Source organism: Mastomys coucha, unplaced genomic scaffold, assembly GCF_008632895.1.
Source record: "Mastomys coucha isolate ucsf_1 unplaced genomic scaffold, UCSF_Mcou_1 pScaffold5, whole genome shotgun sequence".
NCBI classification, from domain to species: domain Eukaryota; kingdom Metazoa; phylum Chordata; class Mammalia; order Rodentia; family Muridae; genus Mastomys; species Mastomys coucha.
Genome location: NW_022196911.1, coordinates 73,135,681 through 73,156,047, shown reverse-complemented (window position 1 = coordinate 73,156,047; position 20,367 = coordinate 73,135,681). Strand labels below are relative to the sequence as shown.

General features: G+C 55.6%; 2 protein-coding genes across 4 annotated transcripts in view; one reads left to right on the top strand and one right to left on the bottom strand.

Annotated features, from left to right (window-relative positions):
* Tp53i13 (tumor protein p53 inducible protein 13) overlaps positions 1 to 2,492 on the top strand; it is a 4,679-nt gene extending 2,187 nt beyond the window's left edge. The window contains exons 4-7 of one of the 2 annotated variants that reach the window (XM_031351798.1): positions 851 to 979; positions 1,313 to 1,510; positions 1,595 to 2,129; positions 2,211 to 2,492. In XM_031351798.1, coding sequence (XP_031207658.1) covers positions 851 to 979; positions 1,313 to 1,510; positions 1,595 to 2,129; positions 2,211 to 2,323 — 975 coding nt within the window. In that variant the 3' untranslated portion in view covers positions 2,324 to 2,492. The remainder of the gene's footprint in view (positions 1 to 850; positions 980 to 1,312; positions 1,511 to 1,594; positions 2,130 to 2,210) is intronic. The other variant, XM_031351799.1, reaches the window with a different exon arrangement.
* Positions 2,493 to 2,831: 339 nt separating this feature from the next.
* Positions 2,832 to 17,116, bottom strand: Git1 (GIT ArfGAP 1). Of its 2 annotated transcripts, XM_031351797.1 has the most exons (21): positions 16,785 to 17,108; positions 11,405 to 11,538; positions 10,910 to 11,022; positions 10,696 to 10,801; positions 9,980 to 10,197; positions 9,804 to 9,898; positions 9,422 to 9,464; positions 7,831 to 7,857; positions 7,619 to 7,667; positions 7,251 to 7,323; positions 6,673 to 6,770; positions 6,211 to 6,322; positions 5,960 to 6,093; positions 5,675 to 5,827; positions 5,326 to 5,556; positions 5,194 to 5,247; positions 4,975 to 5,064; positions 4,811 to 4,884; positions 4,538 to 4,720; positions 4,360 to 4,423; positions 2,832 to 4,215 (listed from the first exon to the last, which is right to left on the bottom strand). In XM_031351797.1, exons 1-21 carry the CDS (start codon positions 16,834 to 16,836, stop codon positions 4,003 to 4,005), a joined length of 2,316 nt encoding a protein of 771 aa, XP_031207657.1. In that variant the 5' UTR covers positions 16,837 to 17,108; the 3' UTR covers positions 2,832 to 4,002. The 2 variants fall into 2 exon arrangements, with proteins under 2 accessions (XP_031207657.1, XP_031207656.1); XM_031351796.1 differs by lacking the exon at positions 7,831 to 7,857 and having other exon boundaries at positions 2,834 to 4,215; positions 16,785 to 17,116.
* Between the last annotated feature and the right edge of the window lie 3,251 nt (positions 17,117 to 20,367).

The following is a 20,367-nucleotide window of genomic DNA, read 5'->3' as shown; positions in this document are numbered from 1 at the left end:
AGCTTGCTGGTAGAGTGTTTGTATGGATTCAGATCCCTAGAACCTAGATCTCCACTCCCCAGCTCCCTCCACCCCACCTCGTCACACACACCAGTTAGAGTTGTATCAGTTTTTTACTTCCCTGAATTTCTCTCCCCCTACTCCATGGTCTTTAGAGGTAGGCTCGCCTAGCCTAAGTTGGCCTGTTATTCACTGTGTACCCTGGTCTGGTCTTGAACTTTCAATCTTACTTCATGTTCCAAATGGCTGGGATTCCAGGTGTACACTATCACACCTAGCTTTTCCTGAGTCTCTTATACATTCCTCAAGGCTCAGGAGTTCTCTTTTGATATCTTTTATAGCACCTAGCATAGATCAACTCAAAGAATAACGACAGATGAAACACTCCTATCCTGGGATTGTGCAGTCAAGTTGTGTGTCTGGATATTCCTGGGAGAGTGCACGGATTGGATCAAGAAGTAGAAGGCTTGCTCTTCATATGAGGGGTAGAGCCTAGAGTTGGGACTTGTAGAACCATTAGTGCACAGTCAGAGAAATACAGCTGAAGCCTGGTCATTGAGGGCCCTAAGTTGATCCCCAGCACTGTGTATGGGGGCTAGGGAGAATGTTTAGAGTCTAACAGGGTTACTTGGCTATTCGGTCTTGCCCATAGATGCATCTTTGGGGGGTGCACTTGATGGAGAAGAGGGGTAAATGAGAATACACTGAAGTACTCAAGGCCCTCTGCCTTCTCCTGGAAGAGAAATGGGCACTTTCTAATAATCCCCTTATCCTGGAGCCTAGACTAGGAAAAATTGTGATTCTCTGGGAGGGTGCTGGGCCTGGCTTGATATCTCTACCTTTCCTCCAGGCTGAGGGTATCACCTTTTTCTACCACCCCTGTGTCCACCCCTGGCTGAAGCTCCGGCTTGCTGTCTTGGCCCATGTGTATGTGGCTAAGCCCACACTCATTCCTGACTTCAGTCTCACTCGGGACTGGGTAAGTTGGTTAGTGAAAGATGTGCTAAAAACAAAAAGAAATCAAAAATGTAAACAAACAAACAAACAAAAAAACAAGCTGGGCTTGGTGGCCACCCATCTTTAATCTCAGAACTCTAGAGGCAAAACCAGGCAGATCTCTGTGAGTTTGAGGCCAGCCTGGTCTACACATTGAATTCCAAAACAGCCAGGACTATGTAATGTAGTGAGAACCTGTCTCATCCCCTTACCTCACTCAAAAACCAGGGTGTTGCGCTACAGAAGGACAAGGCACTATGGGCATAGAAAGAAAAACTTCTCTTCCATCTTAGCTCTACATTACCTTCTTTCATAGCCCTTGGTGCTGACGGCATGGGGGACTGCACTGGAGATGGCATGGATAGAGCCAGCTTGGGTTGCCCACTGGCTGAAGAGGCGGCGGCGGCGGAAGCAGAGAAAGCGTGTGTGGTTTCTCTCTGACAGTCCTTTTAGGCCCACTGCCATGATGCCAGCCTCCATAAGAGGGAAGCTGTGTGGGAGATGGTGTGTACAGGTGAGGGGTGCAGGGACCAGGCCTGGTGGCAAGAGTATTGTGTTAATAGAGTGTAGGGCCTGATTCTTCTTCTCTTCTCCTTAGGCCCCGACTCTGGCCTTTGCTCTGCGGAGCTGGCGACCTCCTGGTGTCGAGGTGACATCTAGAGGACCCAGGCGGTCCTCGATAAGTGTTGTCAAGAGAAGGGGTCTCCGGGCTGTCCTTGGTCTCCAATCCACTCCCTCAGGCCTGAGGGTTTCTTTGGCCTCTTCACCGAGCCTGAAGGCTCAGCAGCCGACTTTGGGAACTTCATCTGTGGCCCCGGTCTCCTTAATGACTGGGGGACCTGGAGGCAATGGTAGGTCCAGGACAGAGGCTCAGATGCCCAGTGGGCAAGACGACCCTGGAGGTTGTGCCTGTCCGGGTCAGGTTTCCCCAGCTCCTCGAGCCGCAGTGCCTCCCCGGGTAGCCCGAGGGCCCACCCCACGAACTGAAGAGGCAGCTTGGGCTGCCATGGCCCTGACCTTCCTGCTGGTCCTGCTCACCTTGGCCACGCTTTGCACGCGGCTGCACCGGAACTTCCGTAGGAGCGAGAGTATCTACTGGGGGCCCACGGCAGACAGCCAGGACACAGTGGCTGGTGAGAAGCGCTCCCCCCACCCTCAACCAGGTACACCCAATCCCTACAATTCCTTGCCCTTGACTTCTCACCCTCCCACAGCTATCCTGAAACGGAGGCTGCCTTTGCCCTCGCGCCGGATCAAGCGGTCTCGCAGGCGGCCCTTGCTCCCACCCACACCGGATAGTGGCCCGGACTCAGAGAGCTCGGACTGAGCGGCTCCGCCCCTCTGCGACTGCTGCCACGTGGGCCATCTGCGGGCGCCCCCTGGCGGCAGGCAGAGAGAGACCCTGGAGGCTTTACCTGGTTTCTTGGAGAGTATCCTTCTAGTCTTCCTGATACAAGTTCCTGTTTCTAATTAAATTATTTTTAGTAGAATTCGCAGTTGGGCGAGTGTATCGTGCCCTCAGTCACACTCCTTTCAGGTCTCTAGCCCTTGGGATAGAGTTAGAGTGACGCTGGCCCCAGGCAGCCTGTGTCCCAGGGCCATTAGAATCACATCTAATGTGGCTTGCTCAGGTGCTGGCACTCCTTACCTTTCTACTTGTCTCTTCCGCCCCACCCCCAACCTCCTGACTCTTCATCCCCAACCTTAAACTTGCTGTCGCGCCTCAGCCTTGCAAAGACTGCAGACAGGGGACATGTTAAGTAGCAGGGACGATGACCTGAACCAAAAACTGAATACTGGGCTGAGCCCCACCTCCAACCTCTAGACATCAGAAGTGGCACATGGTCACTTATTTATTTTTGATACAAATGTACATGACACACGTTCTGACAGCTACCCACCACCACAGGCTAGGGAAGGTGGTTGGGGAGAATAGCTGGTGGGTGCTGTCAGTGCCTTGCCAGTCTTCCCAGCTGCAGCCAGATCCCCAGGCCTTCAGGGGTGGGTCACTGTAGGTGCAGGTAGTGATGTGGGTGCTGGCCTTGCAGAGGTGAGGGGGAGGGGCCCAGTTCCACAGCCACCAGCTGAGTTGGGGATCCTGGGGAGCCAGCCCCAGGCGCAGGTGCTCTGTCCTCTGCCTGGCCAGCACACTTCCCACAGGGGACCGGGGAGAGATGGAGGGAAGTGGTTTTCCTTTTAAGTTTACAGGATAGGGATACAAGTAGGGGCAGCAACTGGACCACAGCTGGTGACCCTGACAGTTCCCCTGTCCCAGGTTGGGGAGAGGGAAGCTGACTTCCAATGCTGGTTCCACTGCTCCGGATCCCCTGCCCCTCAGAGCTCCAGGTGGGCCAGGTCTCTGGAACGGCACTGCCGCTCACACACTCAGTTGTAGGAATGCAGGGACACTCAGTTACCACAAAGTTAAAATTAAGGGTAGGGGAGAGGAAGAGGCTTTCCAGTGTTTGCTGCTGGGGACCCTGGCACACGAGTTGGGGCCTGTGCTCTAGGCAGGGGCCATTTGGCATGAAAGAGCAGCAAGGGGGGCTGCTGGCTACAGGGCAGAGACATCCAGAGAGATAATGTACAAAGGAGGGGGATGCCCCTGCTCGGCCCCCCCTAGGGCTAAACTGGCTCATGGGGATAGGGGGAAGTAGGCAGAGCTGCCCCATTTGGAGTGTCCCTGTCCCACCCTTTGCTGAGGGTGCCCTGGAAGGCAGGTGAAGAGCTGGGAGGGATTCCTTGAGGCTCCTGCACATCAGCAGGGCAGGGATGCTATGTACAGAGGGAGGGGCATGGAATGTGGGGGACAGAAGCTCCTGCCACCTCACATTCATGTCCTTGGGGCTTGAGGGGTGGGCATCAGGGCACCTGGATGCCAGAGGAGAACGGTGGCACTAAGGGCACTTGTGCCAGTGGCTCTGTTGGGGGTGGGTTAGTGTCTGGAGTGGCCCAGCTCCCATGGCCAGTGAGGTCCCAGGGTGTGGGTAAGGGCAGGGAAAGTGGTCACTGTTTCTTCTCTCGGGTGGTGATGGTGACCAGCTGCTTGGCAGCCTTGGCGATGTCATAGGCGCACTGGATCACCTGCTGAGTCAGCAGCTGGAAGTCCACAGGGGCGCCAGGTTCAGGAGGCACAGTCTTCCGGCATTCACTCTGCAGCCGGTAGGCGCTGGCGTTGAGCAGCCGCAGTGAACTGCGCACAGGCTCCAGAGCTGGCCTCTGGAGGGAGGAGTGAGGAGCCGATGAGCTCTGGACTTTAAGCTAGGCATCTGACTGGCTCACCTCCACCCAGACAGCAGTCAGCTTACCTGTATCTGCCCCACCCCAAGGCCCTCCCACTCTCCTTCTTCGTGGCCCCTGTACCTTTGGGAAGAGAGAGGCCATCTCAGTCACAGCCAAGTGGATCTTTTCTGAACAGGGCACAAAGCTGTCGGGAGGGGAGGAGTTAGGTGAGGGATTTCTGAGTACTAGAGTCAGAGGACCCTAGCAATACCCTCCACCCCAGTACTAAGAAGTTAACAAGAACCTGTGCCCACCCTACCTGTCATGTTTGAACTCCTGGGCTGCCCGCAATAGTTCCTGAATGTTCTTGGTGACCTGCTCTGTCTTTAGGATGACATCTTCGGTGCTGGGGAGCCCAGGGTCTAGGTCTCCATCTAAGTTCTCCAGCTCCGGGTGCAGCTCGTCCTCCTTGCTCAGCTCTAGGAATCGCTTCCCTTCAAGCCTAACCCAGGTGGGAAGAGAAAGAAGCCATTCTGGCCACTGATGGCTTGCCTGCACCTGCAGGGCTGCGCCAAGACCCCCGGTCTCTCACCCAAGCAGAGGATCCCCACTCTGTGTGTTCTCATAGTCGCTGTCTGCACCGCTGCCATGGCGTGAAAGCTTGCTCTGGAGGGGGGGAGGAGGGATGGGTGAGCACACATTCCTGGACCTGTGTGGCCCACACGCTGTCCCTGGGCACTGGGATGGGGAAATTACCGCATGTCGACTTCCTTCTTGGGAGCATGACAGCAGTGGGGAGGAGGGAGTAAAGGGCACAGAAGAAGAGGCAGACACCCCCTTCCGGATCTGAAATGGGGCAGAGCCAGAGTCAGTTTGCACGTGCAGTTCAGTGTCTGTCCCAGCATAGCGTGACAGCTACTGGGGCTGGTGACTCACCGGTACAGGGTTCACCCTCCTTCCCTAGGTCCTGCTTACCCGATAAAGGCTAGCAGGGACATGTACTGAATAGATGGCATCATCTTCCAGCTCCTGAGGGAGGCAGGACAGTGTCATAAGCTCTGTGTTAGTGTGAGCCTCATTCCCCACCAAGGCCGACAGGCTACTCACTGTGCTATGGAAAGGCTGCAGCCGTGTGGCGAGCTCATCCCCAGGCGCACCTCCAAAGGGCTTCAGGGCAGAGCCAGGTTCATACATAGAGAAGGCCTGGCGGTCCCTGCGATGGGTACTTCCACCAGGCCCCATGAGTGTGTGTTCTGCCCGGTCACTGGGAAGCGAGGGCGGAGGCACTGGTCCCGGTGGCTGCCGGAGCTGCAGGTTCTCTGCCTGCAGTTTGTGGATCTGAGTGTACACAATGGTGTCCACTTCTGGGTCAAGGTGGGTACCATCTTTGGAAGGGTGACCCCAATCCCAGAGCCTTGGATGCTTTTCTGCCATTCCCCCCAGCCACAGTGCTCACCTCCCTCTGCAGCCTCCGCAGCTCGTCACTCAGACTGCTGTTGACCTTCATGAGCTGCTGCACTTTGGCCTCGGAGGTAGCCAGAGCCTTCTTCAGCTCCAGGTACTCCTGCAGCGTCACAGCCCCATCGGAGAGATCTGAGGAGTCCATGCTCTGCAGGGACAGAAGCCAGTCAGTCTCAGGGGGCTGACCACAGCTGGGCTATGTATAACATGGAGCTGGGTCTAGACAGGCCAGAGGAACAGAGGAGACTATGGGAGGGAAGAGCAGGGTCGGTGTTCAGACCCTGGCACGATTGTTCCGCGTGGCGCCTGCACTGGGCAAGGGCTCCTGGTCTGTGTCTTCGTCAGAAGCCACACTATCATAGTCGTGCTGGTCGTCAAGGTCACTCTGGCTCCGTGCAGACAGCTCGAGGTTGTCTAAAGGCAAAAGACCTGTCACTCAGGGCTTGCTCAGCTACATACTCATTTATCAAGATCCCAGGCAAGGTTGACCACAGGGCCTGCAATAACGCCTTGGCCTGCTTGTGCTCCCACCTGTGGGGCTGCTTAGACTTTTGCCCTGCTGCCTCCGTTTGGCCTCACTGAGAATGTCGATGATCAAGGTGGCAAACTCTCGGGCATTAAAACGGGCCAATTTCTGTCGTCCCTACAAGGCAGAAAGGGCAAAGCCGGCATGAGGGACCACTTCTGGTTGGCTCAGGGGCTGAAACAGAACAGCAAAGCAGGACCCTTCCGTGCCATCTATTCATAGCTAAAACACCCAGCTCAACATCAGCAGGGTGGCAGCCCAGGTCAGCAAAGCCTTAAGGTACCCAAGGGAGCCCTTAGGAGGCTGAAATACCCACGGGTACTAGAGAATGGCTCTATCCCATTCCTAGTCAGACCCTGAGGGAGGCCTCAGGCGAGCCTGCCTGGGTGCCAGCTTGTCTCTGGCTAAGGAAGGACAGGGCTCTCAGATAGAAAGGAAACCACCCAGGCTTCCTGCTCCCTCCTCACCTGATTCCGAGTAGCTGAGTATTCAGGGTTGACTGGCAGGAAGGGCACAGCACTGCGCTCCGTCACCAGGGTGCTATGATTTTGGGTAGCTAGCCACACTGTGGGGGAAGGGCAGAGAGCAGCTCACCCACTGTGAATGGGCCCTCAGAGAAGAGGGTGGAGAAGCACTGAGCAGAGCCCCCCAGGCCCTCCTCTATTCAGACTGGGCCAGTGTTGCAGGAAACAGGGTCTCCACGAACACAAAAGCTGGGCCAGGCCCGGCAAGGCCCGCCCACTGACAACACAACAAGGCAGGGCCCACCAGGCCAGACCCAGAGTTTGGGTTGGAATCTGGCTGTGGCCAGGAAGGAGTGATGCAGGATAGGGGTGGAGCATGGCTGGGGAGACAGCCAGAGTGGGAGGCAGCCAGAGCAAGATGAGCTCCAGTGCCTGGTGGGTAGGGAGGCAGCTGGCTGCCTACAGCTCAGCACTGCCCAGCTGGGGATGGCAGGGACTCAGCCCAGTGGGCCTCTGAGCAGCACCCCCTTTCCCTGGTCCACTGGGTCCTTGCTTTTTGCAATAGGTCCCTTACCACTCACCAGCATCATTTTCTCTCCGATCCACCTCATCATACACATCCATGGCAAGTTCCTCAAAAAGCCGGTTGCTGAGCTAGAGGCAAAGAGGGAGGACCCAGGGTCTGTCAGGATGTTGTGTGATATGGGGAAGTCTCATGACCCCTGTGTCACCCAGCCTGTCTTAGAACTGAGGGGTGCGTAAGGTTTTGTGTGCAAGGAAGAGAGAGGCCAGGCCATTTTCTCCTCTCAGAGATGAGGCTATGGACACACCACATGGAGGGCAGAACCAGGATCAAAGACAAGGGCAAGGGGAGGTGACGGGAGGGAGGAGGCTGGCAAGGCCGGAGAGGGCTGCTCTAAGGAGTCCTAGCTTGTTGAGGCAGACTCACTGCTTGCAGCTTCTTCTTGGCAGCTTTGGCCAATTCAGACAGATCCAAGCTGTGGAGAAGGAGGGGAAGGAGAGGCCAGACATGAGGGATGGCCTGGCTCCTGCTGGTTGCCTCCCAAGCATGCAGGGAACTCAGGGAGATGAAACCCCGAGGTCACACACCAAGCCTCCCCCACCCAAACTTCACAGCCTGCAGCCGACAGGTGTGGGTACCTCTGAGACATGCACTTTTGCCGAGATCTAATCCAGGAAGGCAGCAAAGGGAAGAATAGGACAGAGCAGCAATTACCCAGGAGCAGGCAGCTCTTGCCTTCACACGTCAAGCTCAGACACATCTCCACACACTCAGCACAGAACATGCAAGGAACTCTGTCTCCCCAGCTGGTTCCTCTGTCCACTGTCAGCTACATGGAGCCATCCATGTTTCCTTCTTACTCAGATCCTAGCCACACCACGCCACGCCTCCCACTTCTGCCCTTGTTTCCTCTGGTCTGGGTTTTTACACTTCTAGGCTTGTCTTTAAAATCCTTTTCTCATCCAGTGGCAGAGTGCTAACATACCCGGCTATGTTCTCTGCCTTAAAACAGTTCAATAGTAAATGTACATAGACTATAGCTCAACCATACTTCTTTACAAATGCTTTCTTTAAAAAATGCTAAGTACTTTGTATTTGTTATATTAATTATTCTCAATATTCCCCAAAGGGTAAGTACTAGCACCCCCATGTTGAGATGAGATGGCTCAGGCTAGGTGACCTGCTTCAAATCACACAGTCAGGTAGTAACACACTGCCACAAATCCATGACAGCCATGCCACACCTCCATCAGGATGGCCCGCCCTTGCTGAGGTTCCCTACAAGGCTCATTCTCACCTGACTCTTTCCAGTTTTATTCCCTCACATATGCTATGGGACACAAGTTGCTTGCAGTTCCCACCTCTGCACCCTAGCACCTCTTGCTGCTAGCTTGCCTGTTTAGTTGTAGCTCAGGGTAAGGTGGTGTCTGTGTTACCCCAGTGGCTCTGAGAAGGGGCTAAGTTACAACCACTGACTCTGTCCCTGTGTGTGTGTTGACTATGCCTACAGGTGCACACATGTGTGTACACACACACACATTCTATTAGGCAGATCAAACTACAGAAGTAGAATTGAGTCTTGGAACAGGGGAGTTCTGGGTTTAGGAGTCTGAGCTGCACAGCCTGACCATCCCATCTATCTGCATAGGCTGTGATGGAAACCTCTCCTAATGCCAAGGGCCACTGCCTGGCATGAAGCTGTAGTCCTCTGAGGACCACTAGGTGGCGCCAAGTCATTCTTGTCCTGTAAACTGAGTAAGAGGCTGGGGATATCCTCCACAGTTGATGCCCACGGCTGAGTTATCTTGGGGCCTCTATCATCAGAGGCAAAAATTCACCATGATTCCCCGGCTACTGCACACTGCACAATGGAGGCCTGGCCAGTAGTTCCAAAGCCAACAAGTTCCCTGTAGCTATCTTCTCCCTAGAGGGAATACTTCATCCAAAGTCTACACGGCAGGTCCAACCTAGTTAGGCCTTTCCTTGTACCTAACCCTCCAGACATTTAATAATCACAAGGTTCGCTTGTACTGCTGCACATTGAGCTGACACTCCTCGCCTGCCTTGAGGTCCACAGTAGCAGGGGACTGAGCTACAAATTCCCGTGTTGCTAGTTAATGTGGGCATAGGGTGGGAGGCCAGGCCTCTAAAGCCTGGAGAGAGGGAGGGCTCTGGGTCAAGTCACCTTGACATCTAATAGCTGGAAAGGGGCATCAGGTGGGCACTCACCTGTCAGCCATCTGTGGGATGATGTAATGCCCATTCTTGTGATCTGAACAAAAATAAAAATGCCAAGTCACTGATGGCAGGTGGCGCCAGCATCCAGGAGCCCACCTCACCACCATGAGCAGGGTTTGACACTTGAAAGTGTCAGAGGAAATGGAGGTCGGCGGGATATCCCAGGAGCACTGGAAGCTGACTGAAGTCAGGCCCACCCCCACTCCTTGGCCCCAACATACTTGCAGCAACCCAGAGCCTGCAGCAATTTCACAGGAGCCAGTTGCCTAGCAACACAGTTCCCCAGCTGGCTTTGTCACTATGGCACCTGCTGCTGGGTGTGTCTGGGTCCCACCTGCCTGGCCTAGTCAGGCCCAGCTCATTCTCTGCTCACCAGGCTTTCGTCCACAGAGGTAGAAGGCCAACCGGTCAGTGAGCTCATACTGGCACTCAACTAGCCTTTCTGCCAGTTCATGGTGCCCCGCCTGCCTGTGGGGAGGGGACACGGCTCAGCCACACAGCAGCAGTCACTCCCCTCCGTCTATGCCTCATCCTTTAGCTGATTCTCACCTGGCGTAGTCGATGGGTGTGCGGCCATTGACATCAGGGGACCCAGGGTCAGCCCCATACACTACCAGCAGCTCAGCCTGCAGTGTCTGCCCTGCCTTGGCAGCCACGTGCAGAGGTGTAGTGCCCTTTTCTGGGTGAAAGAAGTTGGCCTGGGCACCCAGGGAAAGCAGGCGCAGACATGTTTCCAAGTTGCCTGTTCGCACACTCGAGTGCAGTTGCTGCGAGGAGGAGAGTGTGCAATAAATGAGTGTGATAAATACATGTGTGCCCTAGAGGAACCTCTCTCCCGACCCCACAACTGGCTGTTCCTGGTACTCCGGTTACCAGCTCCAAGGGGCTTTTGCCAAAACTGGGCCATGTCAGGCAGGCCAGAGGGCTTCCAACTAGAAGATGCCAATTAATAACAGCTGCTGCCAGTCACTATCCTCCATGTGCTCTGCTTGGAACAGATATTAGCTAGAGGTAGGTCCTATTATTACTCTCCCATCTTACTGGTGAGAAAATGAAGGCTCTGAATAGCTAAGCAAGGACCCCAGGGTTCCCTAGCTTTCAAGTGGCAGATGGGAGGCCTTGTGTATCCACATGGGAGTGGAGGCATCTTAGCATCGGCAGTATGACACAGCTCCAGAGTGTCTGCACGTACTGCTTCCCTGGCCCTATGCTGCCTCTAGGACCTAGGCCTCGGGGTGGTGGGTGTGGGGAGGGGCCCCTCACACCTTGCTGAGGTCTTTGGCGGTGACCCCATCATCATCACGGCAGGGAAGCTTGTGCACAAACGCCAGCATCTGGTACTTTGCCCTGATGAACTCCGACTTGATGGGGCTGCATGGAGCACACAGGAAGCAATGGGAGCAAGAAGCTTAGGGAAGCAACCTTCCAGGCCCTGTCCCGGGCACATGGCCTGCCCACCGCCCCTGCGGCCCCACTCACTGGACTTTGTCTTGAGGGTTGGCTTTGCGACGGCCACTTTGCACTTGTGCAGGGTCCAGCAGGGAGTGCTCCCAGATGGAGTTGGCCCCGTTGCTGGCAAGCGTGTGCACCATCTGTGGGGAAGAGATGCCAAGCAAGAGTGTCCACTGTGTGCTGGGCACTGGGGGAAGATACTCCCAAAGTGCCTGCTACAGCTGGAAACACCACTAAGGCTCCTAAAATGTGCCTGGTATCTAGTCAGGCCACCCAAAGTCATGTGTCCTGTTTAGCACTTCATGCTGGCTTAACTTGGTGGGCTTGCTAAGGTTCAGAATGTTTAAGCAATATGCTCAATACACTGTCCAAGTATGAGTCCAAGCTGCTGATCTTGGGAGCTGCATATTATGAATAGGTGTGTGTGTGTGTGTGTGTGCGTTTGGGGATAAGGGTACAGTTATCCCCAGGTATCCCCAGGCCCTGCACACTGGGAAGAACAGTCTCTGGGTCAGTCCCTACCTGTAGCAGTGTAGGAGGCCAGGCGCTGTGGCGAAGGTGCTTGACAATGGAGATGTGTCGTCCCAGGCTCCGGTGCACACTGCAACACTCGTCGCAAACCAGCACACCTCTGCTGATAGATGCCCAGCCAGGGTCTGAGGGAGCAGAGGTGGCAAGTCAGTAGGAGTCAGAGGAAAGGCTCCACCCCAGGAGAACCCATCCTGGCCTGGTACAAGCTTAGTGCTTCAGGTACATTTACTCAGTCTCCTCAGGAGCCCAGAAGCTGCCCACTAGCCCTTTCCTGTAATGCCTTATACTTCAGGGAATGCAGGGTCCCCAGAGCTCCTTAGTGGGCACAGCTTCCTATCCCACAGCCACTGCGATCAGTCTCACAGCCTCTCCTCAGGAATTAAGATTGCTACCCAGCCATTCCATAGGGAGGCAGGAGCCCTGATGCCACACATCACGCAGTCCTGGGCATGCTCCTGTTAGACGCCGTCTGACAGACTGCTTCCTACCCTTGCTCTGACAGAGTTGAGAAGCTCCGGCCTCATGCCACTACCACTGTGGGTTTGTGGCCTTCATTCAGGACAATGGGACTAACCTTGTCTGAGCCCTCAGTATTTACTGGCCAAGTATTCTGCCTATGATTCCTCTCAGAAGTGCTATCTTGCTCTACAGATGAGGATTAAATGGCTCAGAGAGGTCAAAGGGCCTGCTCAAGGTCACATAGCTAACAAGGAGTGCTGCTGGGATGCAGAGCCAGACACCTCAATGCCAGAGACCAGGCCAAGCCTAAACTTGATGCCCTGTGCTTCCACAGCCTCAGGACTAGTCCAGGGAGTCATTCTCCAGTCCTTGGGGGTGAAATGAACTTAGGAAACAGGAGTGGGGGCTAATGGATAGGGGCTCCTGGGTCCTCAGGGGTAGTAGAGATGCCACCACACCAAGCCCCTCTGAAAAGGGGGAGGAGACAACTGCACACGGCTCAGGCTACAGAAAGGAAAGGTCATGGGGGAGAAAGCGGCCATTGTGTGCTGTCCAGAGTGGGGGCAGGGAGTTGCTCTTCCAGGACACTGTGCTCTACCCAGGCCCCCACCCAGGCTCAGGAAGCCTTGTTCTGGGGGATGGGGCTGGCTCTTTGCCTTGCCTTATTACAACTCAGGATGCTCAGCAGTGGAGACTCTTTTAGGGGCTAGAGTAATCTCTCCCATCCATAAGAATTGTCTTATAAGAGTTGTCTTGGAGCCAACGGCACCATCAAAGTTCCCAGAATCATGAGCAGACTGAGTCAGGGCTGAACTTCTGCCCACGTTGGGGGTGTCCCCCAATACAGTGTGGAAACAGGAAGTGAAAGCTGTCTTTGGATTCGGGCTTCTTTTGGAATCTCACAAAACAAGGCAACGAGGATGTACAGAGTGACCACCACACACACCTTCCCAGGAGATGACTCTTAAGAACTAGGAAAGAGATCTGCCACCTCTGCCAAGAGGGGGAGCCCTAGAGTACTTTTGTATTGGTTTTACCCAAACAATGGAAACCACGCCCCCCAGGGCATGGAAAACTCCCTTCCCCCACTCCCAAACACCACTGGGTCAGGGGGTCTGCCTGCCAGTCACCTCCTGCAGCCCAGGCAGGAAGCAGGAAATGATGCTGCCTAAATTCCTCTTGTTGAAGAGGTAGGGTTTCCTGTGAGTGGGGAGACGCCCAGGCAGGGATCAGGGATCAGAATCGGGCAGTCCAGAGGTCTCCGCCCCAGGCCTGTGGCCCTGTGGAGAAGCCAGGCCTACAGGAACCAGCTTGACATCCAGGGCCAGTGGTCCCAGAGCCTCAAGCTCTAAAGCTTTCCTGACACCTTCTCCCTGCTTGAGAAAGGTCTGCCTTTCCCCTGCTGTGACCTCCAACAGGAAGGGAGGGCAGGGGACACTGTTGGTCTTGGTCACCCTGGTGCCAGCTCAGTTCTGGATGACACAGATAGGAAGTCTGCGTCTGACAACTTTACCTGCACTCTAGGTCCAAATGACCTTGGCCAACCAACTGAGTTCCAAACCCCACCTCTGCCAGTTCTGAACCAGAGGGGGCAGGCAGGGTTTCTAAGACGCTCCTTGCAAACTTGGGCTGGAGGGTAAGAAATGTGAGGCTTAGAGAAGGTACTGTCTTCCTCTAGCTGCTCCACAGGCAGGTGAGGGCTAGTATGTGTGGCCAGGTTATCAGAAGGGGTATCAGGATACAATAACTGATGCCAACCTTAGGAAGGCCTCAAGTAAATTCAAGCCGCCACCAAAAGCCACCAGTCTTCAAAGATCCGACAGGCCTGTACAGCCAGCCTAGGCTCAGGCCCCTCCCCCTCTAAGCTAAGGGTCAAGCCCTTGGAAGATGAGAGAAGAAAATTCGCTGTGCTAAAAGCAGACAAGAGGAATCCAAGGGGAAGGAGGTTACCATTGGGGGTGTGGTCAGAGGTGGAGGCTGTGGAGTAGTGTGGTGGCCACACAGGCTTAACATGCCTGAAACCCACAGGACCGCCACACATGGTACAGCACGCCTTCAATCACAGGACTCAGGAGGCAGAGGCAGGTGAACCTCCAGCCTGGTCTACAGAGTGAGAGCCTGTCTCAAAATTAAAAAACAAAACAAAACAAAACAAAACAAAAACAGAAAGAAAGACAGACTACAGGACAAATACTCACCGGGTTGTACTTAAGTTATACCCCAATACAAAAAGCAAAAGCCAGCTGGGCAGTGCTGGTGCACACCTTTAATCCCAGAATTCGGGTGGCAGAGGCAGGTGACCCTCTGAGAGTTCAAGGCCGGCCTGGTCTACAGAGTGAGTTTCAAGACAGACAGGGCCACACAGAAGAGACCTTGTCTCGAACCAGCCTCCCACCCCACCCCAAAAAGTAAAAGGCCACTACCACCTGTCCTTGTAAGAAGGCAAATGAGTCTGCACATCGCCCTGCGACATACTCCCCAGCTCTGGTTCCTTACGGGCTGGGTATCTGGAGGTCTTTACTCCAGTCTATCAAAGTGTAAGGCTGATGTAAAGACAGTGGGTTGGGAAGTGAACACTTGAGAGCCAGGCCAGAGTTCTTGGAACTAAGGCAATGAGGAAGAGTGGGCAGAGGCAAAGAAAGGGGACATCAAGAAAGGGGACATCAACATTCTCCAGTGCACCCTGACTCTTGCCCTCTCCCGGATTCCCAAGGCAGGCAGGGGCAGAGCACCTGGTAAGGTGGCACAAGCTGCCACAGCAGCCACACTGTGACCAAATGCCTTACAACATATTCACACCTGTCTCTGAGCACAGGCTGGGTCTCACCTCTTACCTCTATCACACTCCAAGTTAATAAACTACAAAAACCACCATGACCCCACCCCATGATCTCACTCCAGAGCCTGGCTGGCCTGGGGAATCTGCCTGCCTCTGCCTCTCAAGTGCTGAGTTTAAAGGCAACGTGCTACCATAGGCAGGCAACAACAGAGTTCTGTCACAGTGACTCTGTGACGTTGGGCTATAGTGGGATATATATGGAATATATTTTCTCATGTACCTGGAATATGAGAATGCCAGGCATGCTTACTTATGTTCTCTTGTCTGGGATGCTATAGGCCCAGATCAAGAACATCACTGTCTGTCAGACCCTGTGTGGCCTAGGGCAGCCCTGACAAACACCAACCCTTGTACCTGAGGAGTGGTGGCCGTGTGGCAATCACTACACACTAGGTGCTAAGGTGGGATAGTGGGGAAGACTGTTAATGTTCCGCCCATCTACTTAGTAATTTGCATTCTGCATCAGAGGGAGGGAAAAACATAGTCCTCAGGCAGGCCTGCCCCTGTCACATGAGGATGGGGGCTATGAGCTCAGTGGCCTAACATCTAACACACCCTGTTCCTCCCTGCACCAACTGGGTGTCCAGAGGCTCCAGCCAGACAGTCACAGACTCTGCTCCAGAACCAGGACTGTAGACTGGGAAATGCAAGGGTCCTCAAAATCCATTTCTGTTCCACCTGAGGCCCAGAGTGAGCAAAGCGTCACAGCGTAAGCTGGAGACAAGGGTACCACCTGACCCCAGGCTCCCCCAATGGTGCCTAGGCTTCATAGGCTTAACCTACAAAGGTGTGGAACAGCCTGGATAGACACATAGCTCTTCCATTCAAGGCCAACCCATGTCCGGGGAAGGAGAGTCATCATTTCCAGCTAACTAGGGGGATGGACATCCATCTGTAGACGAATCTTCTTGGACCCTCCAAAATGTGACATACCCTAAGGAGGACTCAGGGTCAGTCCTCTCTACAAGGCATCCCATGCTCCCGGCCCTGCAGCTACCCACAACTCCCAATACTCCAGTTTAGACCAGGAGAACTACAGGACCATCATTCCTTGGGCTCACGGTCAGATCTTGGGATTTTAAGGGGTGACTACAAGTTATGGCCCCGCAAATCAGCACTCCACACTTCACCTAATCACATCTACAGTACCCAGAGTCCGTAAGACCTCGCCTAGCCTGTATAGAGAGACAGCTTCTTTTATAGAGGATGGGCAAAGGCCAGAACTTCCTGCCTCCAGCCAGCTGCTGAGTCCCATCACCGGCTGTGTCATAAGGGGCCAGCCTGGTGAGTTGCTGCCCTTCCCTCACTTCCTCAACAAGCCAGGGGGCTTTTATACTAGCTCACACCGAGGGAGGAAGCAGTGTATTAGTCCAGCCAGCTCAAGAGTCGGCTGGACAAGGGGCGCCTAGGCAACCCTCACCGCTTTCTCCTATCCAACGAGCTAGAGACCAAGAGGGATCGGTGTCTAGACTGAACCACCTAGCACACCTTCTCCAACAGGCCTACCCGGAACAGGAAAAGCTGAGTCTAGATGTTCCCAGACACCAGCAGGCCTGGAGATGCTTCCGGGGAAGATGCCCATGCTTAGATTGTTCCTGAACACCGGGCCCTCTAAGGAGCCCCAGCCTTGGGAAGCAGGGGCTGGGAGTCCTCGCGTAGCTACCTCCTGTCAGGTGCTCCCTGAGAGCCCGGATCCAGGCCCCTTGCCCTCCACCGCTCCGGCGGGCACGCGGACCATGTGAGCAGCAGGTGCAAGACGCGGGGGTGGCAGGGATGACACAAACCATACAAGCGCCCACCTCCCACAGCCTGCCGGCCTCCGCCAGGGCCCTCCTGCCACACCAGGCTGGCGCTTCCGTCTGGATGCCGAGATGGAGGTGGGAGGCGGTTCCCTCCTGTCCACCGGCCCCAACGCACAGCGCCCCCCGCAGCCGGCCCTCCCGCCAAGGACGCCGCTCCGCAGTGGCCCCCGCCCCGCCCTCCGGCCCCGCACAGCGCTCCCGCCAGGCCTCGGCGCCCGCCCGGCGGCGGCCTGCGGCGCGGTCCCGCCCCCGGCCCGGTCCCGCCGCTTACCCGGGGCGCTGCAGTCCGCACACACCTCCGCTCGCGGCCCCTTCCGGGACATCCTCAGCGGCGACGCGGCCGCAGCCCTCTGGGCCAGCGTGGGGGGCGCGGGCGGCGGGCCCGGGCGGCGGCGGCGGCCCTGCGGCCCGGCCCGGCTCCCGCAAGGCCCCGGCGAGGCTCCGGCGCGCGCGGCCAACCGTCCGCCCCCGGGGCTGGCCCGGAACCCGCCGTGCCCGCCCGCCCGCTCGCCCTCGGGCGCCCTCCGCCCCGCGCCGCCCCGCGCCGCCCCGCCGCCGCTCGCCGCTCTCCCCGCCCCCTGCGCGGCCCAGGCCGCTCCTGCAGGAAGCAGCGAAAGCCCTGCCCACAGGGGGAGGGGCGGCCCGCACCCCGCCCCGGCGCTCTGCTCTGCTCCGTGGCCGAGCCTCTCGGAGAAAGGAAGCTTGCGCGCAGGCTTCGGTGGACAGGGAGTTCTTAAAGGAGCCGCTGCCCGCTCCAGCCTGGTCTGCAACCGAGACACCCGCTAGCACTTTGACCTTCACTTTCCGATTGGGGAGTGGTCCAGGGGACGCTCAGTCCAATAACCGAGAGATGGACGTGGTGGGGATCGGGGTGGACAGGAAGCATCCCCAGGCACAATGCTCCTAGCAGTCAGAGGCTGGATTGGGGTGAGGTGTGTGTTCTGGTTCCCTCTGTGTCCAAGTCAGTGTCCAGGTGGGTCTGTGGCCATATCCCTGCGGAGTACACTCACTACCACCAATATGGACGGCCAGGTGACCCACCTCCCCCGAAAGGTCACTGAAGTGTGACTCCCTTCCCTGAGGGACTGAAAAGACATCATTCTTGTTTCAAAGACGAAAGCAAAGAATCTGGGTGATTATTAAGTGTTGTGTGCACCAGCATTAACTTGCTATCTGTTTCGTGTGCATCAGCGATGTTTCTGGGCAGCCCGACGGGCGTGTATGTATCCTGAGTACATGCTTATAACACACAGGGGCCAATTTTTGTAAGGTTCTTTTTTTCTTGGACTTCTCATGGTGACGGGGCATGGGTTGGGGGAGGCAAGGAACTGAAGTGCATGCTGCACGTGGGTGCACCCCACACTGAGCATGCTCCCCCATACACGTGTGACCCGTTTGTGCCCAGCCCCCACCCCTACAGCCGCAAAAGGGCTGTCAGCTTATGGGCAAAAGCATACACCACCAGGTGGGGGGGGGGCGGCGCTCGCGTAGGGGAAGGGGCAGGTCAGTGGTTGACAGTTAAGGGAGAGTTTCCTGGGTGTCAGGGATTCCTGCTCAGTAATAAAACGGAGGTTTGAGGGGAGTCCTTGGATAGGGGTGCCTGAGTGGGTCTATTTCTCCCAGCAATGCCAGAGCAGCAGTGACTTGTGGGTGGGCAGGCTCGTTCCCTAGGGGGAGACAAGTAATGCTTATGAGTCACACCACCCAAAATACACGCAAAGTTCCATCGCCTTTTGCTGCAACCCAGATTGACAAGTTTGTTTGAAATTGCGATCCACAGGATATATTTATAATCTCACCTTAAAAAAAAAAATCTTGCAGACACCACCCCGCCCCCCAACCAGCAGCTCAGTAGGTGGGGCTTCTTGCCAGCAAAGGGTGATAGTTATGCCACCCCATGCTGCACTCATACCCAAGAGTTTGTAGGCTTGGTGGCCCCAGCAATGGAGGTGGGAAGCAGTCTGGCAGCTGAAACTGGGCGCGCAGCCCAGGAGCAGTGGCCGCCCGTTCACCCCGGACCGACCCCCAGCTATGGAATTTCATTTATTAAATGTCGAGGCAGCTGCTGGCAGCCCCGTCGCTTGGCTGCCTTTGTTTCTTCTCTGTGTGGGCGCGTCTCGAGCACGTGGCAGCCAGGGCGTTCAGACCAAAAGAAAAGCGACCTGGGTTTCGTGTCGGTAGCGGGCCATCTGGCAAAAGGGCATCCTAGCTTTCAAATGCATGCTGGCCCCTCTCCTTTCTTGGAATACAGGGTGTTCAAGGGAAGAATGATTCACGTCCCCCCCACCCCGGCCACCCTATCTCCCTATTGGCTCAGGGACTGTCTGGGAGGGGCCCTGGCTCTGACACACTGTCCAAACTTTGTTGCAGAACCCCCAACCCCACCACAGCCAAGCGTTAGAATTTGATAGAAGATGAGAGTAAGAAGTGTTTCTGGGTTCCCCGAAGATGTCACCATCCCAGGAACAGAACAGCTCAAGTAGAATCACACACAAGGTTCTGAAAACAATTTAATGAGGAATTGTGCAGGCAATCTCGCGGCCTCTCCTAGCTGCCCCTCCTTTCTCTAGCCCCCTCCTCAACTCGGGCTGCAATCACGACACTCTGCTGACCCCTGGCGGTGGAGGTGGGCTGCGGCCCCGGGCTGCAGAAACGCCTACCGGCTCCTCCCAGGCTGCAGAAAGGGGCGAGGCAGTCTACTCCTCCCTCGGTCCTCCTGGGCCTGGCACCGCTGGGTGTGCAGGAAGCAGGGGAGAAGACCACACAAAGAAACCCAAGGAGGGTGCCAGGAGTTTGCAAGCTTTTGCTGTCACCTCCCACACCAACGCTCTCTAGATCGTTGTTCTAAGTCGGGTTGGCAAGGAATTCCTTATTTCTGCCTTGAAGTGGGCTCGAGGTCTTACCACCTGTCTCAGCCTGGTTGAAGGAGAGAGGCACCGTTTTCAGGCAGTTCATACCCTTAGCTCATCCCAGGAGGTAGTATCTAATCCCAGTTTAGAGGTGAGTGGACCGAGAAACTCAGAAGTATAAGCAATTGTTACTGTATTTAAACATAACTCTCTCGACATTTTTCTCTCCCAAGGCATCTTGATCCTTTTAACATTTGCAGGTGGCCGCCACAGAGGCCAATTTGACTTTTACCACACTCTCTGCAAGGGATCCTCATGGAAGCGCTTGTCTGCTCTGCTCATTCAGGAAGGAGGCAATCTGGAATCAGTCATTTCCCTTAGGCAGGGACCCACATGGGATGGAGGTGGGGAACTGCCACCTGCTGCTGCTGTCTTTGCTCAACCTCATTCTGGTTCTTGCTGAGCAATGAAGGGGAAAGACTGTCTTCTTCAACTCATTAGACATTCTCTTTTCCAAAGTGATGCGTGGAAGGTGGGGTTTAATTTTCTAAGAGACCAAAGATTTGAGAAATATTTCAAGCATCAAATCCCTGGCTGCTTCAGTGACCCTTGGTACTGATGCCCTGCATCTCTCTTAGGGGGTCACTCTTTAGTCACTATCTTCTAGGAATCCAGATGCCTCCTTACCCTCCCTGGGACCCAAGCTCACTTCTGCAAGGCCACAGACAGTCCCCTGTCCCAACCCCTCAGGCCTCAAAGCCTCCCCCATTTCCTTGCAGAAGGCAAAATGCCAAAGGGTGGAGGCACGCCCCGACCCACCTGGCATCCAAGTAAGGCCTCCGCTTCAGCCGGGCCTGACTCTCTGTCCACCCTCCCAGGAAATCAGTTACAGATCATCTCTGGTCACCTGAAACGCTCGGTTCTACCAGGCGGACTACAAGCCCCATGATGCTGCGGGGCCGAACAGTAACTAGCCCAGCTTGGCTTACCCGGGTCCCCTCCTCT

Bases quoted from the DNA above. Each gene is read 5' to 3' on its own strand.
- Git1 (XM_031351797.1), bottom strand. From the start codon at position 16,836: ATGTCCCGGAAGGGGCCGCGAGCGGAGGTGTGTGCGGACTGCAGCGCC. The intron at 11,539-16,784 runs GTAAGCGGCGGG...CTGCTCCCTCAG, and splicing joins TGCGGACTGCAGCGCCCCGG to ACCCTGGCTGGGCATCTATC. The intron at 9,465-9,803 runs GTGAGCAGAGAA...ATTTTTGTTCAG, and splicing joins CCTCTGTGGACGAAAGCCTG to ATCACAAGAATGGGCATTAC.